Source organism: Pelobates fuscus, chromosome 5, assembly GCF_036172605.1.
Source record: "Pelobates fuscus isolate aPelFus1 chromosome 5, aPelFus1.pri, whole genome shotgun sequence".
In the NCBI taxonomy this organism is placed as follows: Eukaryota; Metazoa; Chordata; class Amphibia; order Anura; family Pelobatidae; genus Pelobates; species Pelobates fuscus.
Genome location: NC_086321.1, coordinates 336,749,278 through 336,773,368, shown reverse-complemented (window position 1 = coordinate 336,773,368; position 24,091 = coordinate 336,749,278). Strand labels below are relative to the sequence as shown.

Sequence of the window (24,091 nt, the reverse complement as noted above, 5' to 3'; positions counted from 1 at the left end):
CAGGGATTATATTTTCTGATTTGCATACCAATTCAAATCAATGCTCCCATTCTTAAAACTCCAAAGATTATCCTTGTCCTACGCACACCAAGCACCAATCAAAAAGAAGGGGACAGTTGTTGGACTTGCAATAGTTTTCTTTTGTGAGTACCGCGTGCAAGTTCATCCATGTTAGCGCACTATACACTGATCAGCCACAACATTAAAACCACCAACAGGTGAAGTGAAGAACATGGATTACATCGTTACAATGGCACCTGTCATGGGGTAGGATATATTAGGCAGCAAGTGAATAATCAGTTCTTGATTTTCATGCGTTGGAAGCAAGAAAAGTGGGTAGACGAAAAGATCTGAGTGACTTTGACATGGCCAAATAGTAATGGGTAGACAGCTGGGTCAAAGCATCTCCAAAACGGCAGGTCTTGTGGGATTTGCCCAGTATGCAGTGGTTAGTACCTACCAAAGGTGCGTGCAAGGAAGGAAAACCAGTGTCAGGGTCATGCGTGACCAAGGCTAGCCTGTCTGGTCCGATCACTGTAGCTGAAAATCTGAATGCTGGCCATGATTGAAAGGTATCAGAACACACAGTGCATCGCAGTTTGCTGCTTATGAGGCGGCGTGGCTGCATACCGGTTAGAGTGCCTACGATGACCCTTGTCCACGACCAAAAGCGCCTTCAATGGGGATGTGAGCGTCAAACCGGACCACAGAAAAATGGAAGAAGGTTGCCTGGTCTGATGAATCACGTTTGTTTTTAGATCAGGTGGATGGCTCGGTGAGTGTGCTTTATTTACCTGGGGAAGAGATGGCAGCAGGATGCACTATGGGAAGAAGGCAAGCCTGACGGATTCAGTGTTATACTCTGGGCAATATTCTGCTGGGAAACATTGGCATTCATGTGGATGTTACTTTGACACGTACCACCTACCTATAGATTGTTGCAGACCATGTACACCAGGGGTGGGAACCGTTGGCTCTGCAGATGTTACTACATCGCCTTGATGCTTTGCCAGCATTATAGCTGTAAAGGCATTATGGGAAATGTAGAGCAGAACATCTGGAGGGCTGAAGGTTCCCAACCCCTGATGTACACCCTTTTATGGCAATGGTGTTCCCTGATGGTAGCGGCCTCTTTCAGCAGGATAATACACCCTGTCACACTGCAAAAATTGCTCAGGAATGGTTTGAGGAACGTGACAAAGAGATCAAGGTGTTGCCACGGCCTCCAAATTCCGCAGATTTCAATCAACATCTGTGGGATGTGTTGGAACAACAAATCCGATCCATGGAGGCCCCACCTATCACTTATAAAGGATCTGCTGCTAATGTCTTGGTGCCAGATGCCACAGGACATGTTCAGAGGTCTTGTGATGGGGGGGAAGGGACCTCATCACATGATGTTAGGCAAGTGGTTTTAATATTGTGGATGATCAGTGTATGTGCTGAGAGCCAGAAGGTGTCATTTCCTTGTCTTTACGTGACAAACTCCACTTTAAAGTGGAAGTGCAAGTTCGACTACTTTGCTAAAAACAAAAAGGGTGCAAGGAGAGTATCCTAGCACCACAACCACGTCGATAAAATGAAGTGGTTATGGTTCCTAGTGTGTTTCTTAATATTTAAAAATGTGACTATTAGAAAGGGCTCTCTGACAGTAATGACATTGTATCCTATATTCCTATTGGATGTGATGACAAAAACTACACAACCAATAGGAACTATACGATAACTGCATTTGCAAGCAGAGGTAGCAAAAAGACAGATAGCAGTGAACAACCATAACACTGTCTCCTATTCAAATCCCTCCAGGTGCACTGCATTAATTTTGTGTATTAAAGAACAATGCACAATTTAATGGAAAACCAGGGTTGTTCAAGTGTAATTTCATCTGGCTATTTACCATTACCACATCATGAATGTCGCTCACAGGAAAAGACAGTACTTAATATCAAATCATAGCATTATTATGTTAAAGGGATACACAGCACCAAAACATCTTTAGCTTAATGAAGCAGTTTTGGTATAGAGATCATGCCCCTGCAGTCTCACTGCTCAACTTTGCCACTTAGGAGTTAAATACTAATTCTAAATAAACAAATTGTGCAATAAAGGAAGTTTAAACCCTTAGTCACCCGACCGTTTTTCAATTTTCTTACCATTAAGGACCAGGGCTGTTTTTACATTTCTGCTGTGTTTGTGTTTAGCTGTAATTTTCCGCTTACTCATTTACTGCATCCACACATATTATATACCATTTTTTGCAAGTTATAGGGCTATAAGTACAAGTAGGACATTGCTGTTACAAAATATATATTTTTAAAATATATCAATAGTGACATTGTAACACTGTTATCTGCCACATGTACGTATGTTTAAGTAGACAACCCAGGGTATTCAATATGGGGTATGTCCAGTCTTTTTTAGTAGCCACTAAGTCACAAATACTCGCCAAAGTTAGCATTTATATTTGTTTGTGTGTTAAAAAAAAACTATTATGAACGCTAACTTTGGCCAGTGTTTGTAAAAAAGTGGCTACTAAAAAAGACTGGACATACCCCATTTGCAATACCTTGGGTTGTCTTCTTTTGCAAATGGTATGCCATCATATGGGTAATTCTCATTCCTGGGCTACCATACGCTCTCAAAAGCAACATAACTAACCTGGCCAATTTCAATGTGAAAAAACTGAAAATCAAGCCTTATATTTGATCTTGTAACTTTCAAAAACACTATAAAACCTGTACATGGGGGGTACTGTTATACTTGGGAGACTTAGCTGAACTTATTACAACAATGATATCATCAGTGAAAGTGACGTTTGTGGGTAAAAAATTCAAAAAAATTCACTTTCACTGACAATGTCATCGCTGTGACATGTTTTACTGTTTTTAATATTTGTTAATATTTCTGTTCAGCGAAGTCTCCAGAGTAAAACAGTACCCCCCATGTAAAGGTTTTATAGTGTTTTTGAAAGTTGCAGAGTCAAATATAAGGCTTGATTTTCCGTTTTTTTCACATTGAAATTTGCCAGGTTGGTTATGCTGCTTTTGAGAGCGTATGGTAGCACAGGAATGAGAATTGCCCCCATGATGGCATGCAGGTACAGGTTTTTTGCAAACTTACAGGGGTCAAATGTAGGGCTTTCCCCTTTTCCATGTTTGCACATTGAAATTTGCCAGGTTTGCTGGGCCTATGTTGCCTTTGAGACCGTATGGCAGCCCAGGAATGAAAATTAACCCCATCATGGCATAACATTTGTAAAAGTAGACAACCCACGGTATTCAAAATGGGGTATGTCCAGTCTTTTGTAGTAGCCACTTAGCCACAAACGCTTGCCAAAGTTAGCGTTCATACTTGTTTTTTTGCATTTTTTGACACAAAAACTGCACTTTTACTGGTGATATCGTCGTGATACGTTTTACTGTTTAAAACACTCATATTTGTGTTCAACAAAGTCTCCCGAGTATAACAATATCCCCCATGTAAAGGTTTTATGATGTTTTGGAAAGTTACAAGGTTAAATATAGGGCTTGCCAATTAAATTCTCTGGACTGTCTGTCTGGGTTGTCAGGCAGGTCCCTAAAATTATAATTAATAAAATCAAATAATTATATAATTATGTAGTTAATAGTATATATATATATATATATATATATATATATATATATATATATATATATATATATATATATATATACACACACACACACACAGTTTTATTTCCTATATATGTATAATACATTATAAAATAATTAAAGCATTTTAGAATATATTATACATATATAATGCATATATATGATTCCCTGGACCGGGATCGCCAGTCTAGGCAAGTAAATGGGGCCGATTTGCCGCGGATGTACCATGTACGTCCGAGGTCGTTAACGGCCGTACCAGGTACGTCCAAGGTCGTTAACAGCTGTACCAGGTACGTCCGAGGTCAGGAGGGGGTTAAACAGAGTTCTCTTTACAAGAATTGTGTAGGTAGACTGTGTAGGTCACATGCAGAGAGGTGTGGCTAGGGCTGCATAAACAAAGTCAATTAACTTCTAAATAGCAGTGAATAAAGCAGATAGACTGCAAGGGCATGTTCTATACACCAAAAACCACTTTATTAAGCTACATTTGTTTTTGTGTTTTTTTGCTTATAGTTTATAACAGTTTACATATGTAAATAAAATATAGACTTCACACAATTAGTCTTTGTTAACATAAATAACATGAAATTAATGGTTTACTAAAGGAAAGCTTTGTAAAGGTCACGATAAACCTGTTAAAACAGCTACCATTTTCTCAGAGGTTTTCCTGGCATCTTTTGCCCGTCTCTGGTTTCTTACCTTCACCTCTTCATCCCCTCTGTCTCAGAATTTGTCTCTCCCTAGGTTTCCTCTGTTATCTAACCCACTATATTTTCGTACGAATGTATCATTTGTTTTTGCCTTTTTTAAGATATAGGTATGATTTATGATGGATGTTATGTGTAAATAACCTGCAGTGTGTTCTTATAGATGGCTGAGGTCAGTTAACTGCCGATTATTATGCAGAACTATTCTATGATAACGTTGTCTTTCTACAGCAAATAAGGTGACTCTTAAGCCCAAGTCGGATTGAGAAAAGGTTTTTCAGTAACCACGACAGCCATAAAAATCACCGTTACAAATAAAACCAGACTTGAGAATCACTATCATTCTAACAGATATACACAATTCACAGAGAGGGGTAATTGTAAGGACAAACAAAAAATAATGCACACCTCGTATACGAAATATTATTGTGAAGATAGTTACCTCTTTCTGAACTATTCTTGAGGACAGAATCCGTTCTATTATGTTAGCGTCATCCTCAGGGGGCTCCTGTGACACAAGAGATGCGTTATCCTATAGATACACTTATATTTGTACACCTATAATTGTATTGCAATCCTTTGAAGATTCTACATGAGAATGCATAACGGCATCTATGATATTTAATATTGCACTGAAGATTGGTGTAAAAAAAACAAACAAAAAAACCAATTATGCCAAACAAATGGGAAAAATCTCCATAGTGATTCAAAGTAGCTATGAGTTATAAAGAAGCTGCTACTTAACATATTAGTTATTAAAACATTTAATATCCAGTTTTAAAAAAATCCAGACTTTAAAATTATAAAAATAATCTTTGCAGAATCTGATAAATGAAACTCTTACACATGGAATTCTACAGTTAAAATTTCCTCTGCTCTAGGCTTAAATGAAAACTATAGCCTATACATCCTCTGAGATGGTCCAATCCATCTCTTAGGAAATTGACTCATAAATCTACATTAAATTCTTTGATAATAGCCACTGATACAGCAGCAAGTTTCCCCAATGAGTGGGCATAGAAGGCTGATTTCTAAGCCCTAAAATAAAGTTAAAGGGCAAATACCCAGTTTGCTATACACTATTCAATATTAAATCGTGTTAGAAGTTAATTAACTCATTGAATTACATTATATACTTAGAATGTATTGGTAATATAATGGCAATCAATACCCAGAATTAGTAACACAATATCAAGTGCATCTTCTGGTGTAAATTGTCTAAAGTAGTTGGCTACCTCAGCCTGCCAGGCAAGCGTGGACGCAGACAAAGCAGAAGCTCTCCCAGCACCTAAGACTGCGATCGTTTCTCCGTCATCATCCACCACTTTAAAATCCAGGTCCTCGTTATACTTTCTTCTCTTCACCTGCCGGCCCGACCGGCGCTTCTGCACAAAATGAGAGAGACACTGTAAATAGCTAGATAGAAAACTAGGCTCTGCAATACAATCTGGATTATCTGAAGTCGAGTGGAAATTTACATATTTCTATCAAGTCTATCAATATATAGTTTTTTAACACTTTTTCTAGAGACACTTAAAGAAACAGTCTGGGCACAATACTCATGTAGTGGTTATAGTGCCATTACGCTGAGGTCTCCATCCCTAAATTTTTGGAGACAAACCTTTGGAGTCCCAAACCGGTGGTTTAAAAAACAAACAAAAAAAAACTACCCAACAACCATGCCCCTCCTGCCACAATTGGTAATGCAGGAATTCTACTTCGAGATCTTCAAAGTTCCCGGCAGTTACACTGTCTACCAGGTCTGTCTCTATGTGACCAGTAAGGAAGCCTCCAATAAAAGAGTATCTCAATTTGAAATAAAGGCCTATATTCTTATCATACAATCCCGTCCTGTAATTAATCCCCGTCCCCAGAGTAGTTCTACTCATCACACAGTAGGAGTGAAACTGTTCTGTAAACTGAGGGCAGCCATACACCAACTGCTGTCAATCAGAGCCAAAGTCTGCTAATGCACAATCCACAACTGGGCTCTCCGTTCAAGCTGTGTGCATACCATTTGCAAGGAAAGCTGGACATAATCGGTTCTGGGCAGCTGGAGAGAACCATTTTAACTGCCTGATTTTACAGATCGTTGCTGGTCTAAGCCACTCTTAGAGCCGAGAGGACACAGGATACTCTACGCATCACCAGCTTCTACAAAGTTGTGATGGTGCTTACAGACTGATCCTTTAACCCCTTAAGGACACATGACATGTGTGACATGTCATGATTCCCTTTTATTCCCAAAAGTTTGGTCCTTAAGGGATTAAAACGAACCACTCTGTGCACCTTAACAACTTCATCACAATGAGGTTGTTATGCTGCAAGTAGGTCATCGAGGGGTTAAACCCTGTAGTGGTTAAACGGTTTGTTTATTTACCATTTTTGCTAACCTTTCTCAATGGAGAGATCGTGATCTCTAGGATCTCAGTCGATCAACAGCGCCTCATCCGAGGCTCCCTGATTGGAATTTCTGACATTCAGAGCAAGTGAAGAGACAGAGCAATCAGGTGCCAGCTTGCAAACTTTGGGATTAAACCGTTCATTAATGGTTTAACCCATTCTGGTAAGACTGCGACTGACTTTGTTATGTAGTAGTACTTTAAACTTGTTTTCAACATTAGAATCCTAAAGTAAATTCCAGACCATACATGTCTGTACCTGGCTGTCCAGAGACTCTGTGGATTCCTCTGTGCTCTGAGACGCAGGGTTCAGCATGGACATTTCTCCTTCCAGGCTCTCCTCGCAAGAATCAGCTTTCCGCTTTCCTTTCTTTTTTTTCTCTACTGGGGTTGGTCCCGGTTCCTTACTGTGGGGAAATAGGATATTTAGCTACACATTAGGTTATAAGAGGTCATAAAAGCATTTTTGGTGTACAACATCTGCACCGATTGATTGCTCTCCTCATCAAACCTAATGCGCTATTAAAAGTGAGAAAAACGCAATGGACAACAGACCAGAATGCTGAGCCTCAATGTTTGGAGTATTATAAAGAATCATATGAGCCTTTTCTGTTTGCTCAATACTAATGATAAACAATTGAACTGTTACATAGAAACATAGAATGTGACAGCAGATAAGGACAGTTTGGCCCATCTAGTCTGCCCAATTTTCTTAATACTTTCATTAGTCCCTGGCTTTATCTTAAGTCTAGGATAGCCTTATGCCTATCCCACGCATGCTTAAACTCCTTTACTGTGTTAACCTCTACCACTTCAGCTGGAAGGCTATTCCAGGCGTCCACTACCCTCTCTGTAAAGTAATACCTCATACTTCATCTGTAAAGTAATCATCATTTTTAAACATTTGAACCTCTAATTTAAGACTATGTCCTCTTGTTGTAGTAGTTTTTCTTCTTTTAAATATAAAAGAAGCATTAAACTTACAAAATGTTTTTCCATCTCCTATACCAGAAATATTCACAGTGACATACAAAGATGAAAATGCAAAAGACCGAATCTTGAATTGGGTCAGCCTGAAAATCCTGATACATTAAAATAAATAATTAAGGACAGCGAGAGAGACTAGACGCAAGCCTATGGAGCTCCGAGCTATCTGTGCAAATATCGGCAAACTTACATAGTTCCCGGCTCCAGCAGAAAAGTATTTTTCTGACCCCCCAACAGAGATGACCATGGGGCGTAAAAATAAGAGGTTTCGCCCTCCAGAGACCCCAAGAAGCCCAAGGTTGTGGCTGCAACCAAAATGGGGCCTGGTACTCATAGTGAGGAAGAGGCCTCAGAGGCACCCCAAGAGGAAAGGGACAAACTCATGTCGCCATGACCGGGTGAAATTAACTCGGACATGGATTCTGATGATGACTCCTCACCGGTCACCTTCTACTAGACATCCGTAAAGTCTGGAAATCAGACCTTAAAGAAGCACAATCGGAGATAGGGGAGCTCTGCAAGAAAATCACAGAGGTGGAAATCAAAGACCAAACACGAGAGAAACAAATACACACAACCCACACCCAGGTGAAGACCTGGCCCAGCAAGTGCAAAAACTCTCCAGCTCTGTACTCACATTAGAATCCCGTCACAGAAGACGGAACGTACTAGTGAGGGGAGTGCCAGAAAGTATTGGAGGTGAAGCACTACTACCCTTTATTTTATACAAAGATTGGTGGCCTCGATGGGCCTACCAGGAAGAGACACCAAGGGCATGATACAGACATCCTTCAGTGTCCGCAAGGCAGCAACCGCTCCACAAGGAGCACCCAGAGATACAATTACAGTCACCAGAGACATTGCAGTTCGATCTGCCATCATATCCAAGATAATTAGGCACTATTCGCTTTGAAAACTGCTCTGTATCTATGGAGACTTACTGTTCACAGTGCTGACGGCAAAGAGACAGCTGTCTCCAATAGCCAAGATGCTTAGAGACGCAGAGATCTGTTACCGATGGGGAGAAGATGGATCCCTTATAGTCCCGCAAGGAGCCGAGACCATCACTCTGACCTCCAAAGACCTGACTTTCTTTCTACGGAAATTAAACCGGATGGGTGGGAGGTGGAGGGAGAGGAGACTTGATGGCACTGAACAGTGTGTGAAAGACGCACAACTGATATATGACCAGGCTACCCAGACTTAATCTTAAGGCCTGGTTCACCCTAGTGTATTTTCTATTAGTTTATTGTACTTTGTTTAACATGGTCCGCACCAGGTGACTAGGCCTGACTTAGTTTAAATTTACCGTTGACAATGTTCCTTGCCGCAGTTACTGGCTCCACACACACCTACCCGACGGTTGGACGACAATGCTGTCCTCCTGCCAACATTACAATAATCACCATAGCCAAATACCAGATGCAGGGAGCGTGTGGATAACCTAGAAGTGTATGACAAGTCTGACTGACAGCAATTTAGTCATGTCTCGATATGCCTATGACAATAGACACATGTTCATGACCCATGGCAGTTGATGAAACCAATATCCTGTAGTCTCTATTATTTTACGAAGCAGATGTATTTTGTTATGTGAAAATTGCAAATAAAATATAAATTGTAAAAAATAAAATTTAAAAAAATGAAACATCTCATCAGCACAGTCAGACAATACTTATACAAAAATGTTTTGTTGGTTTAAAGATGCATATTAGTACTGAAATGTTGTCCAACACCATAGATATTCATAATATCTCATAGATGTCTTTCATTTAGTATGAAGAACCAGAAATGTCAATGTATTTTACATCATTAATATTACATATATTATAAGATATAATGTTAATGAGTCAGCCAACTATCATTATATGTATGATAAAGTCCCTTCAAATATGTAAATAATTGTCATACAGAGCCCCCTTAGGAAGGATTTGAATATAGTCTGACAGCTTTAAAGGTTGAGAATGCTAAAACTGTCTCTCTGCAATGATCACATTAGCTCTTAAACTCTGTATTTAAGCAAATGAGATTAGAGTTTTATTAATAAAGATATATTTTGATATGTTTGGAGTATGTGTAGCGGCCATTGTCAAAGCTATAGTTTGATTTGCACGAAAACAATAGTAAATTAATTCTACCCTAAAAAAAAAAATATATATATATGTATATAAATGAATAGAATGCTGAATGCTTGAATTACTATATATTTATTTTAAATAATTTAAAGGAAAACCATAGGGTCAGGAACACAAACATGTAGTCCTGACTCTGTAATTCAGTAATGTTAAAACCACCATCTACCCCACCCCCCTCCCCCCTCCCTGCTGGTCCCTATAAATATAGTAAAAACTTACCTTTATCCCTGTCTGCTGATACTGGCTCTGCCCCTGATCTGCCTGCTTGGCTGACATAAGAAGTGGTGATCTGAGCCATTCACAATGCTTTCCCATAAGATATAGATTGGCTGAGAATGTCTAGGAGGGAGGCGGGGCTTAACTGCAGAGCAGAGCGGTCGCATGGAAAGAGAGCTCTGCGGCAACAACGAGGAAAATCGAGAAAAATATTCAAACTGCAAGCCCCCAAACTACAAAAACGACATTATATACCCCCCCGTATGCCATGGGGCGAAAAACACGAAAAATACCCAAGGAAAAACCCACTCCAGGACTCACAATTGGGGATATGTGGAGACAGGCCCGCGAGGCAAATGAGACCAATATGGCGGCGCTTCACGGCGGCTGCTCCGATTTTTCGGATGATCTATCCGGGGAGGAATACCTGCCAGCCCCCACACGGAGCAAGCCGACACAGCCGACTAACAGCGATCCAGACACCGCCCCAGTAACTATTGCGGTCCTCACAAGGCTACTGGCAGGCCACCACAAAGATTTGCGTGAAGATATCACGGCCTTAAAGGGTGACCTGAAGGGTCTGACTACCCGCCTAAATGCACTCGAATGCACAACCGGCACCAACACGCAGGACCTTGGGGAACTTAAACAGGCTGTCCGAGATCTCCAACGGCAGCAAACATTACACGAACATAGGATGGCGGAACAGGAGGACGCCGGGAGACGTGATAATTAAAAAATCAGGGGGCTCTCTGAATCGATCCCCGACTCAGATTTACCACAGGTGGTCCAGCGTTTATTTGCCACTATACTACCATCCGCAAAGGCTACCAAAATGGCCCTCACCAACACCTAAAGCGCCAACCGAAGTCACACGAGACGTTATACTCACGTTCCAGGCCAGGAAGGACAAAATGGCAATCCAAACTGCCTTGCGGGGCAAGACACCACACAGATTTGAAGGGATGGCAGTGAGCTTCTTTGCCGACCTCTCGAGAGACACCTTGGCCTGGCGGCGTTCCCTCCAGCCACTCACTACACTTCTCCGCCAACAGGACATTAAATATAGATGGCAGGCCACACACCTACTCACTGTGCAACTAGGACCAGATTCCCACAGGATACGGGAACTGGACGACGCAGCCCCGCTCCTACAAGCGCTAGGTATACCACCAGAATCCCTCAATCCGACAGACCCTGCGAGGATAACTCCCCAACAGCTCTCGTGGGACCCGGAGAGATCCATCCCTTTCGTACCAACGGGAGGCACGCCTGACACGTATGTAGCGATCACCACTTGAAGGAACACACGATCCCGTCCGGGAAAGAAAAAACGAACTGACACTCAGCATACCTCGGCAAAGCCGCCACCTGGCGAGGGACTTTACAAAAAGAGACTCTAGTTGTAAGGACTCTAATAGACACTCCGAGGGGGCCTCAACTCCGACTCCAAACCACCACCTTCATAAACATATTCCAGCTGACACAGGCACCTTATCAGGGCCTCCAGCCCCCCCCAACACTACCATTAGGACACAAGACCCCCCTCCCACCTTACCCACCGAAGATGCACAGCAGAGCCTTCCCTCTATGTAAGCAGCCTCTCAGGCGTTGCCTCATACACACACTACCATCACTAGAGACGTCCACCTTCCCACAAGATATGAGGTCTCCATACAGGCCCTGCGATTATTACGATTGACTATTCCAACATATTCCCTTACATGTTCAGGGTTCTCTCAACCAGATGTTCTCCCGCTTTAACATGACATTTCTGTAATCTAGGGTTATACAAAAGTGACACATAGCACCACTAGTTCGACATACTGCACATTACCCTAGAACCACGCTCGGATTAGCTAAAATGTACCTATGACCAAGCAGCGTACACAATGCCGACCTGCTCAACAGCGGGTTCTTTGCTTTTTGTTTGTTAACTAGGGCACCGAAGGTATGTAATCCTATGTTTTTAGGGTCCACCTCACCACACACCATGCCTTGCTATTGTAATGCTAACTCATACGACAAATGTTTAATGATTCAAGATTGTAGACCTACCTATACCACACTGCATTAGACAGACTAATTCAGCTTTCACGATACCTACCACTTGTATAGCATGCTTATTTTACTATGATCTTCATGTGTGAAGCAGTTCACGTTGTTTTATTTATTTCTTTATTTTTTAATTTATTTTTTCTTTCCTTTTTTTTTTTTTCTTTCACCTCTACTTTGTTAGTTTCATGTAAAAGTTGGTTCAACCTAACCTGTACTAATTTGCCCATTTGTTATAAAACCGAGGCACTCTCTCAGGGGAGTTTACTCCCAACAATGCTGATACCTTCCTTTGTTTTAACTGTGTATTAACGCTCTTTGTAACTCTGCTCTTTTATACATTGTGACGCAAATGCCATCACGAAGAATATAATCAAGCAATATAAGCGTAACATAATAACAGTTTATTTTTCCATGTAATGTCAAATTTGACTGAATACTCTCCATGTATACAATCTAGAGACTTCTAACGTTGAACCTGTTATACCTGTTAAAAAATGTGCAAGGAAATTATGCCACTACCTAATATGTGAACTCAAGCATATATGTACGCTGTTGTGGCGTCCCGACAAAGATATTGTACTCACCTGCACGAAAAATTCAAAAATAAAGAATTTCAAAAAAAAAAAAAAGAATGTCTAGGAGGCAGATTGGGGCAGAGCCAGCACAAGCCAAACACAGCCCTGGACAATCAGCATCTCCTCATAGAGATGAATTGAATCAATGCATCTCTATTAGGAAAGTTTAGTGCCTCCATGCAAAAGGTGGAGACACAGAATGTCAGTGCTGCACACTGTGCAGAACTACTACAGGAAGCACCTATAGTAGTCATCTGAGCAGTGGTCAGTGAAGGTATCCCTAGGCTTTAATGTAATCACTGCCTTTTCTCTGAAAAAAACGGTTTACTGCAAAAAGCCTGCAGGGATTAATTATACTCGCCAGAACAAATACAATAAGCTGTAGTTGTTCTGGTGACTATAATGTCCCTTTAAGTTTACAATGTGGGGCTAAATACACAATCAGCCAATTCTGACAAAGATGCTGTAAGATTCACTGTAAGGAGTCTGTTTGGCTCCTTAACATATTACCCCAAAATGTCAACTATCACAAAACAAACAAAAGAGTCTCCTGCCAGTTAGGCTTTAGAGAAGAAACTCTACTGGAGTAAATGTTGATTCAACTTCGACTAAACTTAAAATATTAGCGGAACTAAGCAGTACACACACCTCCCCTTATTTAACATTAAATGGCTAAGGGGACAGGGACAATGAGAGGACGGTGTCTGGGTGCCTATAGTGTCCCTTTAACCAACAGGTGGCGCTGCACAAAAGTCCATGGTCTTGGTATAGTTAAACTAAATACTTTGTATGAAAAGGGTTTCAGTGGCTACATCTCAACTCACAGGCAGGGTACTCAATCTTTTCTATTGGCCTATTTATATCATGCGGTCTCTTCCCCCCAACTGTACAGTGCTGCAGAATATGTTGACGCTTTATATGAAGAAATTGCAAATCTCTATATTATTAAGTGCATTTAAGGGGGTATGGATTTAGGGGAAGAGTCCCTAGCCTTACATGTGCCCAATGATTCTAATGGCTTCCTTGGTCATTAACCCATTTTTGTACTTTGCACCAGAGCAGAACAATAACATAAATCTCTCCCACTGTGTGCAAAGATTTGTCATTGTACAATTCATTTTGCCTCTACTTCTACCTTTTCCCCAATTGTAGAGATTTCTTTAAAAAAATCCAGAAAGTGATTAAAAAATATATATTTTTTAAAAATTAAAAAATTGGCCCTACATATGAAATAAGATACAAATTATTTTATATTATTTTGAGATAAAAAATGACTTAGCATGGTTTGCTGAGGACTGCATCAATATCTTGCTTACTGTACATTTTGCAAGCAGTGTTATTACCCAAGGGACAGATACAATTTTTGTTTTGCTTGAGCGGGAATTATCGCGTGAATGCCACCACATCTAATAAGAGTAGATTGTTAAAGAATGATAATGTGCTCATTATACACAGGAATCTTCAATGAGTTTATGGTCCTCACAATGATATCAAATCATTCCTTACTATGCAGGGCAATGAAAGATCACGGTTTGCAGGCGGTCAAATTGACAGGGATTTAAACCTAACTGTTGGTTCATTAAAAAGTTAGCCCTGTGTTTATGTGAACATTGTAGTTTTAGTATGATTCTACAAACAAATCTTTATATCTATTGCAACTAATAACCAACAGTCTTTAAAAGTGGACATGTCTGTGAGGGATATTTTTAAATCAAACATATAAAATAGTAATTCAGATCATAAACCTCAAGTCAAAGTCTGTTTTATACAGTCGTCAAAACAGTCATTTGCTAAGATGCAACCATTAGAGAAAGGTCCAACTGAGCTTTTTGCAGGGAGACTAGAAAAGGGAGTAACTTTGCTCACTGTTCTATATTTTATAAATAGTGATGAACCATTTGCGAATGGTGCTTTCTTTCACAGTGCGCTATACTATATGGTATAAGAAGATGCTACTACAATTATAGTCTATCACACACTGTTTTTACCACATCCCCCTATTGACATATGTCAATCATTAGGTCCATTTTAAAATATGGGCGAGGGGAGGGGACTCCCATGAACTAGAATTTCATTTTCATTTTAAATATAATAATTACACCATCACAAATGCAGACAAACACTTCAGTACTTATAACCCATTAGTCCTCACTAAAACCGTTTTGCACTTGGCACTTGGCATTATCACCAAGAGATGCTGTGAAGAAGTAATTACGGATATCCACCAAGTGAAAATTGCTCAAGATACTTCACCTATATTTGAAAATGAAACACAATTCTTTGGTTTCTTTGTTGAGAACAGTAAAACATACATCCAATAGTACAGTAGTAATTCAAAGAATCTCACACAAAAAAAAAGTGTAATAAGAAGCCCTGAGGATCACTATGGTCAAGAAGAGTATTATCACTCTGACTCTTACATTACGTAAGTCTATTAACTTCTCGCTACATTATATTAGAAAGGTCAATGGATACTAGGACACCCTGTGGTTGCATGGAGCCCAAGTGCAAACATACATACTAACTGTTCCTGTAGGCATGATATTGCATAATTGGTGACTAATATAGCCTTTCAATGGAAACAGGCTTCCACGGTAACCTATATTGGAGACTGCAGGTTTAAGAAGTGCTGGGAATTAAGAATTAAATCTGGTTTCTGCAGTACTGTGGTTTCTCAGCTGTCTTCGTATGCCAGTCTTATCCTGATGGCACACTTGTGGAAGCTGTGAGAATACAGTAACCACTGAAAAAGATACCAGTTTTCCCAAATTTAAAAAAAAAATGGTTCTTGTACAGTATGTTATAGCCATTCTGATGTACACGTATCTAATACAGTACTACTTCTGTGGCAACAAATATTACAAATCTACCAACGCCACAGAATGTATTTATCATAAGTAGGAAGCCTGCATATAAAATATTAATTATCATGAGAACAAGGCTTTAGTGCTTTTATCATCTAATAGAATAGGCTCACCTTGTTTTCTTGGGTTTGGTTTTGGCAGATGAATCTGGATTTGCCTTCTTCTCTTTAGGAGGTTTGGGTTCCCGTGGTTTTCTAGGCTTTTTAGGTTCCTTGGGGATCTTCGGCTGCTTGGGTTCCTTGGGCTCTTTTGGCTCCTTGGCTTTTTTAGGCTCTTTGACTTTCTTGGGCTCCTTCTTCTTCTTTGGTTTGACCGCCTTCTCCTCTCCAAGCTCCTTTTTTTTACGTTTCTTCTTTACTCCCGTCCCACCCCCTCCACTGTCCTCCATACCATTAAGATTAGTCAGAGAGTTAAGATCACAGGTATCATCCCCGCCACCCGTGTACAAGTCATTATCAGCCAGGAGCCGGGTGGGGGTATCAAGAAGTGTTACTGGGTGAAAATCCTGGGTACTGGAGTCCGAATAAGGAGTCAGCACAGCATGTTCGCAGGATATCGAGGCACTGGACATTGGTGAGTAGCTAAGCGCTTTCAGCTTGGGGAGCTACAAATGATAAACATAAGATCAACATTAGCAAAATAAAAATGGTCAAAAAGAAGTAAAACAAAAAAAAAACATTTCAAAGAGATGTAAACCATATCAAACCTATAAATGCTGCTTATTAGACAAGAACACACATTGACTATCAGATTTTATTTTGCCAACACTTGAATGTAAACTTGTCAACATCAATATGTTCAATGTTTCAAAGTAGTTCGAAAACATTATAGATTACTGAGGGGAAAAAAGCCTATTCCGGTTTCTTTTAAATAGACCATGACAGGTCTAATTTAAGAAAATGACTAATCCATATATACACACACACAAAAAAAAAAAATACCTAAACAAGCTTTAAACTACCAACTAGTGCTAACAAAGAAAGGATGGGGTAAGGGCACATTATATGTGGTAAAAATGTAGCTACATGTGAACCACTAGAGAAAGTAGAACATGGGGTGCAGAATAATGTGGATCTCATTCATTTCCTACACATTATGTTATTTACAAAGAACACAGAGATCCGATTTTCTTTCTGCAGTACTTTCACTTACAGCCAGCTCAGAAAACTCTGCAGGATCCTTCCATGAAAATTTAATGGAAAATGCATTTGAAACTCAAGAGTTACTTAACCCAAGGAAACTTGCCAAGAAATGGGCGTGTTTACCTTAGCTAGAAATGGCAGATCTACAAACAATTCTTAAACTCAGTGAGCAAAACTGGGTTATGCAACTCCAGTATACCCCCTACAGCTTTTTTCTGACTTCGTCAGTTTCATTGAATGAACTCGCTGTCAGAGAAAAAGAGCCAATGTGGATGTGTGCATCTGGATCTAGCATTATCATGCTACCAATTCATTCCTTAAGGCAGGTGACATTAGGGTAGCCCCAATTGGTTACCTACAATTGTTGAACTGCAACATAGTCCCGGGAAATTAGAAACACTAACGGGAAAAGCCAGTTAATATAACATTGAAACTTACCTATAACTTCTGTTATAACCTTTTTTCACAAGATGCTCCATTTTCATTTGAAACAAAATTTAGCAAATTACATCATAACCCAGTTCAGGCAAGACAGAACCAGGGCAAACATAAGTGAGAAGAAATAGTAACATTGTCCATCTCTCCTCTTCTCTATACAATCTCTGGTCTGACTGCCAGGTGCAAAGGACAAACTGTATAACAATGTAACAATTATTGACAGGGAGCTATTATGGAGGTGTCCAATTGCAGGAAAAGGATATTTAGATTTATACATTTAATTTTATTTACTAAACATATAATTAAAAAGAATATTAAAAAAGTTTGACAAGTGACAGTCGCCCTTTAACATGCCAATTTACAAATACAATGGAACCTCAGAAATCCAACGGTCCCTTTCTCGAACAATTCGAAAGTCGAACAAAAATTTAGAGTAAAAAAAATGTCTCGGTACGCGAATGATCCTCTGTGCCCAAACAAAGCATGCCACAAACACCTTCAATTAGATTCACTTTAGACACATTTTAAACAGTTGCCTATCTCCATCCAAACAAGATCTCTTCTCCTTTCCACTTATGCCATCAACTCTCATCATTACGTAAAGTGAAGTTACATTTTCATTTAATTAAGTGTACACTGTGTTTATTATTAGTTTTCCAATGTGATTTTATGCATGTAAGGCATTATTAAACTGAAAATTGTGTATTAAAATGCTGTAATTCTGGGGGTCTGGAACGTATTAATTAAATTTACATTAATTCTTATGTGAAATGTTGATTTGGATCGCGAACAAATCGGAACGGATTAAGTTCGAGTTCTGAAGCTCCACTGTACATTTCTACACATAGAAAAAAAAAAGCAATAAATAGCCGTCATTATTAGTGAGAGAAAAGGTAAAGACAACATTCAGTAAAAAAAAAAAATAATTTTTTAAATTCATGGGAATATTCCCAGGCAATATCTCTACCTATATATGTATCTATCGGTCCACCTAGATCTCTGTCAATCTAGATCTCTATCTATTTGGCTGGAGGAGAATAGGTTAACAGTGGGTAGTGAGATGGGCTGGCAGGGAAGGGAGGTTGGCTGGAGATCTTATTACTTGCATTTCAGGGAGGGAGGGAGGGAGAGGAGGGCATATGGGCTCTAGCCTTATCTCTACAGTGCAATATGTTCTGCGAGCATTCCTTACACTACAGAAGACACTCCTCTATTTTCATTGGCTGCAAAAGGTATGTTTCGTTCAGAGCCTGGGAATCAGGAACATGTAGAAATATGAGAGGAGGAAGGCTAAGGAGGCTGGGTTACACTGCTGAAAAGAGCAAAACATTTTACAGCACTGCAGGAAAACTACACAGAATTGGAAGGAGAGAAACTAAAAACAGGTATTTTGAACTTATTAGTTTTAATTTAGGCTTAACTTGTTTAGCTGCCTGGAGTGTCCCTTTAACAGAGAAGACACTACTTAAAGGTCACTTTATATCTACATTATACTTTTTAACCAGCTTCCACAAAGCACATCGTACTATACAATAGAATTATTCAATAAACTGGGAATCGTAGTGCATTGACAAGTGAATTGCAAATTTTAAGAACACAGTCAAGCTGAGGAGGGGGGAAAGCCAACTTGGTTAATTTGTAAAATGTAGCCAACAATATGAAATCCCCCGGCCAGTTCCCGATAATTCTTGGTTTAGTGAATGACCGCATCACTGTAGCAACTGCCATTTTCAGTCAAGAGTTAGAAATGTTGTTGAAAACAGACCTTCATTTTAAAATCCTTGCTACTCCCAAAAGACACTGCTTTCCGGTTTCTTTTCCTCTATGCAGCCAGAGTTCTCGGGGTTCCTAGCGACTGCAGTGATGCAACAGCAATCCGCGTGGCCAGCGGGAATTTACTGTTCAACTGCGGAGAAGAATAAAAAAAAGAGGAGGTAAAAAATAAAACTCTGAAGTATCTGTTTAATACTGCGTGGCTTAGCATTGAGGTTAGTATTTGGTTGCAAAAAATTGTTATTAACAAAACCGGGAAACTACAAATGTTAGGTCAGAAAAGATAAGCTGGAAATATAGATTTGTAAGATTTTTCTACCTATTCTAGCCAAATACAAGTAATACTCTGGCGACTCTTTACAAATTCCGGGTTTACCAGGAATATCCCCGTGCGGTTTTGTTTTCAATGTATAAAGCTATTAGCTTTGGTTTCTAGTTAAACACTCCATACGCCATAGCTTGAGGAAGGCCTGTATGCACAGTTGCTATACGGGCTGCTTACAAATTAATCAGGACCTGCATAGAGTGCAAATGCTTTATAAGCTATTTCCTTTGTGATATTAGAGAGTATCTCCATGTGATGTGAAATAGCAGCCTACAATGCTAACAGGAAGCGGAGGGATAAGCATGTAGCTGCGGCAGTTTTTGTATATCATTACAGCTCTATTGAACAGAAAGCCAGAATGAACTGGGAGTGCAATGCGAAGCAGCCTATGCCAGGAACATAGATGGCTATTGTGCTTGTGGTTTCTCTTTAAGCTCTATTTTGCGGTTACAGATCAAACGAAGATGTCCTATTGGCAGAGAAAAGCTTTATGATAACACTGTAGCCAGTAGAAAGTGCAAGAGCTAGGTTTTACAGAGGGATCAAAATGACATCCCAGTCTCTCTGGAGAGACATTCTTACAAAGACTGCATCAGCAGATATGAGCACTGCTTTGCAGCAGCAGACTCTCTGGTAAATTCTGGAGGGTTCTGCCTCTGAACCAATTGGAATGCAGGCAGTGTATGTAGAATTGTCATAAGACTGAAAGGTTGCAAAGCTATTTCTTAAAATGTTTGCTATGCAGTCAATGTTGGGAGCTTTTGAAATGCAAGACAGCAGTGCGTGAGTATGCACTTCTGACCCTTACCGTTTCCTACAGCAGGAGGAGGATGCATCCTGAATTAGTTATTCTAGGCAGTCCCTACTTTCATATTCATTTTACGCAGATTATTGATGCAGTAAAATGTATGTGCTGAATGGATATATTATAGTATGTATAACCCATGTTGCCCTTGCCTACACCTTAATGCATGGATTTCTCTGCCCCTTCATCCAAAACACAGCAGATGCATGCAGTGGTTCATTGATATGCACAATAGGATGAAAATGAATTAATTGATTAAATAAAGCAACAAGGAGGACAGGATTGACAGATTAAATTATTCTGCAGTTTGCACTGTGAATGACAAATTACAGGTCGTGGTGAGGGAAGTATAAGCCACACTCTAAAGCAGGGGTGCCCAGAAGGTAGATCACCAGATGGTTGTAGAGCTACAACCTCTATTAAGCTTTGTTTGCATGCCTTTAGAATGGCAAAGAATCATGAAAGCTGTAGCTTTAAAACATCTGGGGATCTACCTTTTGGGCACCCCTGCACTTAACAATCGATGTCTACCACTCCTTGTTCTTGACAAGTCATATTCTTTCAATAACGAATCAAGTTGTCCAATAAGCATCTGGTGGAAAATATTTAGGCCTCTAAGATTATTCTCTAGTTCATCGTATGTGATATAGTCGGAGACAATTAGGATTAACAATAAGACTTATTGACACAAAAGAATGATATTTGGTCTCATTGAGAGCAATACCATAAAGCTTTGGAAGTGTTATTTGTAATACTGCTAATAAAGAAAAATATTCTGAAAGCGTCATCATTTTTTCCTTTAGTTATGCCCCTTCCTGGTAATCGTAATGATTATGCTGTCTCCTCTGCCACTTGCCTCACTTATATCAACAATATATCAGTAGAACACTTTGAAAAAGTCCCAATATTAAAATGTTATGCTTTTTTTATACCTTGTACCAATATTTATTTATTTTTTTATCCATACTGTTGATATTGCGGGGACTAAATCCTTTATGGGGCATTCTACATCATAAACTTCTATCATAAACTTCTATTAGGAACAAAGCCAGACTCCCTCACACAAGCTTACATTTGTGACACTACAGGATTCATGATTTTTATGCACTGAAAAGTTCCTGGGAGACACTTAATAGTAGAAGGAAACAATATCCATACACATTCTAGAAGGGATTAAAAAGCAAAATTTACAACATCTCAACTGATTTTTACATACATTACTATATTGTACTTCGTTTTTTGGGACTGCAGTGCTCCTGTCCCCTTAAGCCATCAAGTAAAAACACTGCAGTTTCAGAGTAACTGCAATATTTACATTGCAAGGTTAAGAAAACCTCTACTGGCAACACTCAGATTCTGGTGATGTAAGTTTACATAAGGGTACGCCGTTCCACAAAACAATGCAACATTTCGTCTCCCAAGAGCCCTAATCGTGTACCCTTAAATAAACTCGACTTTTTCGATTGCCTAGCGGATCTGTGGTGTCCGTTTACACAGACCACCTGCCAGTTAGATGGCCGCCTTGTAGGGCGGGACTGGTGTGTCGGGTATCCTGTTTTTTGTAACTCAAGTGGCTGTCTTCCAGACAGTCACTAGAGTCACTTCTTGTCTCTGTGAAATGTTGTTAAATGTTCTCATTCTTTGCATGAGGACATCCAGCGTGTTCAAAATCCCCATAGGAAAGCACAGATTCAATGCTTTCCTGTGGGGAAGCTCTGAAGCGGGCTGGGTGCTCGCAGCGCATGTTCATCAGAGGTCCTCCATCGGCATGACGTCGTGGGAGGAGGAGACCCAAGCCGGCGTTGAGAGAGCTTGGCGCTGGTATTAAAGGGTTAAAAGGTACAGTTTGGTATTCCTAAGCTGTAGTGTTTTCCTTTAATCAATGAACAACAACATAAGATGTCAAATTTTCCAATGCATATTTTGATTGTTCCTTTGTATTGGGTGGAGCTATTATCTATATCTACATTACATTTTTTTCGTTAACAAAGAATGTTTAACCTTATCGCCTACTACCATATTTTCTCACTCACTGGACTATGCATCCCCAATGAGTAGAATTTGCTTTTAGTCTAAAACTCATGTTCTGTCTTAAAATGATACAGATAGAAATATATTAGGAAAAGCATTCAGTAAACAATATCTTAATGAAAAAAAATATAAGCAATTTAGTGAAAAATTTAAAAAATAAAAATAAAGTCCAATTAACAAAATCATTACCAACCTGTTGCTCTTGCTTCTTTATTTTCATTATCATAAAATGTCCTTTGTTTCACCTAGAATACAAAAAAAATATTGTATTTTAAAGCACAATGTAAATATCTGATTAAAATAAATTAAGCAAGTTATATTCAAAGATAACAATTAATTAGCAGCCCTTGCTCAGACCTGCTAACACATAAATGAAGCTTAGCTGACAGAGGACAACGGGCATTGTATCTACGAACAGCTGGCTGCCAAAACCTACTATATTCTGGATAGTCTTGGAGCCATTTGGCAAATTCTGTTATCCGGGTCTCCAAGGACATCCCTGAAGATATTGTTGAACCAATCGCTAACAGAATTACAGGAGCTGGTGTACAACAACCCCTAGAAGGTTGCTGTTGTACTCCAGAGTCTTAAGAGATCTGGCTTATGCATGCCCACTTGGGGACAGAAAACCTCCAGCAACATAAAAGCAGTGTCACCACTAATACAGGTTTTGATTTGGATTATTATATAACTCATTTCACTCCGTTCTGGATGGGGGAACTATTTATTCTTAGTACCATGGCTGTGTTTGAAGATAATTAGCTGCTTCATCAACACTGCTGCTTTCCTTACTGTGTGTGGGTTCTGCACTGGGCAACGATACATGGGTACAGCTAGGAGGAGAATGAAAAACACAGATAGGCATGAAAATATTAATCAACTAAGCAGCTCCTAATTACCCTGCAAATGTCAAGCTGCTGTTTAGACCATATGGTAGCTACATGTTCCAGAATGGGGAGTTAGTGCATCATGTAAGTACCCTGCCACTGTGTAGTGCACAGTGATGCACACCACCCAAAAAAAAAGGGTTACAAAGCAAAGTTGAGTGTAAAAACAAACAAAACAACAAAAATTGTGTATGTATACACACACACACACACACACACACACACACAAAGCACTTTAGTCCAAACACTGAAATTGAAGCAGGCTTGCAAGGATTTGATCTCTTTACCCATAGGGCTGGTAACTACATTTACATTTTCTGGCTCAGAGATGTAATTTATGTCATTTGAAGCAAATCCCCCTCCCAAGGACAGCAAAATCAGTGAGCCATAAAAAAGGCATGATCATAGATAACCTGGTATTTGCTTCTTCGTGAAAAAAAAGCTTTTTTTTTTTTTTTAAAGCTTAGAATATCATCTTTTCATCCCCTGCAGTGTTTTAATTATCTGGGCATCCCAGAATCCAAAACAGCCAGGTTTAGCACATCCAAAGCACTATAGTCCTGAGGACCAGGGGGGACGACTATCTGTCCTTCAAAAAAAAAAAAAAAAACCATTACTTTGCGTGCAGGTCTGTACATTAATCTCCTCTTGGCACAGCTACACTGCCAGACAGACTCTGCTTTCTACTGCAATGTTCTATGGAATGTCTGCCAACCTTTCAGAGTGGCTGTGCTGCCTCTCTCCATGCAAGGCAGGCGGACTCTCGCGGGAACTTACAACACAGAAGCCAGATTTTCTTTTGGCAAGGAGAAATTACCTGTCCCTGAAAGACAGAATGGAGGGGGCCAGAGCAGCAGGCTGCAATATATGTGCAATGAATCACTTGGTTGGGTACATCTGCTTTGGGGCCAAACGTCCATTCCACTCATATTTTACTCTTGGCAACGCTGGCCGAAAAATGGTTCATAAAGCCATCTTTAGTATGTCATGGTAACAAAAAAATATATATATATCCATTTTAAATGAGAGATATACAGAGAAGCATGGCAATCTAAGGTAAATAATATGTACCTCCTTCCATTGATTGTACAGTATTATGTATAACCTGTATATG

The 24,091-nt window shown here is 39.7% G+C and overlaps 1 protein-coding gene across 1 annotated transcript in view; it reads right to left on the bottom strand.

The window, feature by feature from the left end:
- The window catches only part of CHD6 (chromodomain helicase DNA binding protein 6), a 133,277-nt gene that overhangs the window by 52,897 nt on the left and 56,289 nt on the right, over positions 1 to 24,091 (bottom strand). Inside the window, exons 2-7 of the mRNA XM_063455749.1 lie at positions 22,284 to 22,335; positions 18,922 to 19,062; positions 15,690 to 16,180; positions 7,001 to 7,148; positions 5,575 to 5,724; positions 4,782 to 4,847 (exon numbers count right to left, since the gene is read on the bottom strand). Of these exons, the coding sequence (XP_063311819.1) occupies positions 4,782 to 4,847; positions 5,575 to 5,724; positions 7,001 to 7,148; positions 15,690 to 16,180; positions 18,922 to 18,927 (861 nt within the window). The 5' untranslated portion in view covers positions 18,928 to 19,062; positions 22,284 to 22,335. The remainder of the gene's footprint in view (positions 1 to 4,781; positions 4,848 to 5,574; positions 5,725 to 7,000; positions 7,149 to 15,689; positions 16,181 to 18,921; positions 19,063 to 22,283; positions 22,336 to 24,091) is intronic.